The sequence below is a fragment of the Octodon degus genome, unplaced genomic scaffold (genome assembly GCF_000260255.1).
Source record: "Octodon degus isolate 3935 unplaced genomic scaffold, OctDeg1.0 scaffold00301, whole genome shotgun sequence".
Classification (NCBI taxonomy): domain Eukaryota; kingdom Metazoa; phylum Chordata; class Mammalia; order Rodentia; family Octodontidae; genus Octodon; species Octodon degus.
In genome coordinates, this window is record NW_004524877.1 from 1,195,554 (window position 1) to 1,197,134 (window position 1,581).

The 1,581-nt window shown below is 34.1% G+C and overlaps 1 protein-coding gene across 1 annotated transcript in view; it reads left to right on the top strand.

Annotated features, from left to right (window-relative positions):
- Positions 1-808, top strand: part of Uprt (uracil phosphoribosyltransferase homolog) — a 21,655-nt gene extending 20,847 nt beyond the window's left edge. The window contains exon 6 of the mRNA XM_023707587.1: positions 621-808. Within this exon, the coding sequence (XP_023563355.1) occupies positions 621-808 (188 nt within the window). The remainder of the gene's footprint in view (positions 1-620) is intronic.
- Positions 809-1,581: the final 773 nt, after the last annotated feature.

Genomic DNA, 1,581 nt, shown 5'->3' on the forward strand with positions numbered 1-1,581 from the left:
GAACTCCAAATAACATCAACCCAATGAAAACCACACCCAGACATATAATAATCAAGATCCCAGAAATTCAGCATAAAAACAGTATACTAAAAGCCGCTAAAGAAAAGAAACAGATCACATTTAAAGGAAAACCCATCAGAATAACAGCAGATTTCTCTTCACAAACCATCAAGTCAGGAAGAGCATGGAGCAAAGTACTTCAAGTCTTGCAAGAAAACAGATTCCAACTCAGACTGATCTATCCTGCAAAACTCTCTTTCAAATATAATGGAGAAGTGAAATACTTCCATGACAAACAACAACTAAAGAATTTCATGATGACAAAGCCAAGCCTAGACAGACTACTAAATGATGTTCTAGAGAGGAAGCAAATTGATCACAGCCCCATGAATGAGAGTGGAAAGAACCCACCAAATAGGGCAACCAATTAAACACAGGAGAATAAGAGGTAAAAAAAAGGCAAGTTGTCAGCACCAGAAAAATTTTCTTTTTGGTAGGGTCCTATTTGTATTAATAAAAGTCATAAATTCTGCTTGGTCCATTCTTGGACTATGTTCTCCAACCTTTTTTTTTTTTTTTTTTTGCTTTGCTTTGCTTTCTTTTTAATTTTCTTCTTCAAGGTGAGGCAATGGAACAAGGCTTAAGAGATTGCTGTCGATCCATACGAATTGGAAAGATCCTGATTCAGAGTGATGAGGAGACACAAAGAGCCAAAGTCTATTATGCCAAGTTCCCCCCAGACATTTATCGGAGGAAAGTTCTTCTGATGTATCCAATTCTCAGTGAGTGGCTTGAATTTAGTTTATAACCTTTAGTTGGGCTGTAGGGGCTGAAATTTCCTAAATGTGTTTTTGTTGGTTGGATTTGGAGTTACCCTGGGGAATTTTCATTGTATAATAAAAGTATGTACTGTGCATTAGTCAAACTTTATTAAGCTCAAAGAGTTCTTTTTTTTTTTTGTAGTACTGGAAGTTGTACTCAAGACCCTCTGCTTATGCTGCTGTGCTAAACCCATGGCCCAAAGAGTTGTGCATTGAACTGAATATATAAAGCAAAGCACCTAATGTGGCAAAATATATAGAACATAGAGAATATATTGAAACATTTTCTGTCTCTAGCCTACAGAATACAGCAGTGATTTTCTCAAGTATTTATCTTTGCTGATAGTGGTAGTTTTCTGTTATTCTCTGCTTTCTTAAGCTATCTCAGATCATATATGGTTTCTTAGGGAGATGAGGGTATTATACTAAATTTATTTATTTATTTATTTTATTTTTGCGAAAAATAACATTTTATTAAGTTAAATACCTGTCCGAAAAAAGTTACATACCTGTCACAATTACTTATAATATTTTCTTTTTTTTCAAAGTTTTATTGATAAACAGATAGCAAGGAGACAGTTTCAAATCAAATCGGGAGTACAGTTTCAATAAATAATGCACTGCATATATTCTTCTTAGTGGTTAATTGCTATACAAGATGTGGACTTGTGATCCTATTTACAAACACCATTAGAACAAATCATTCTATTCATTAAGAGAATGCAACTATATATCTATCCTAACCACTTTGAATACACAG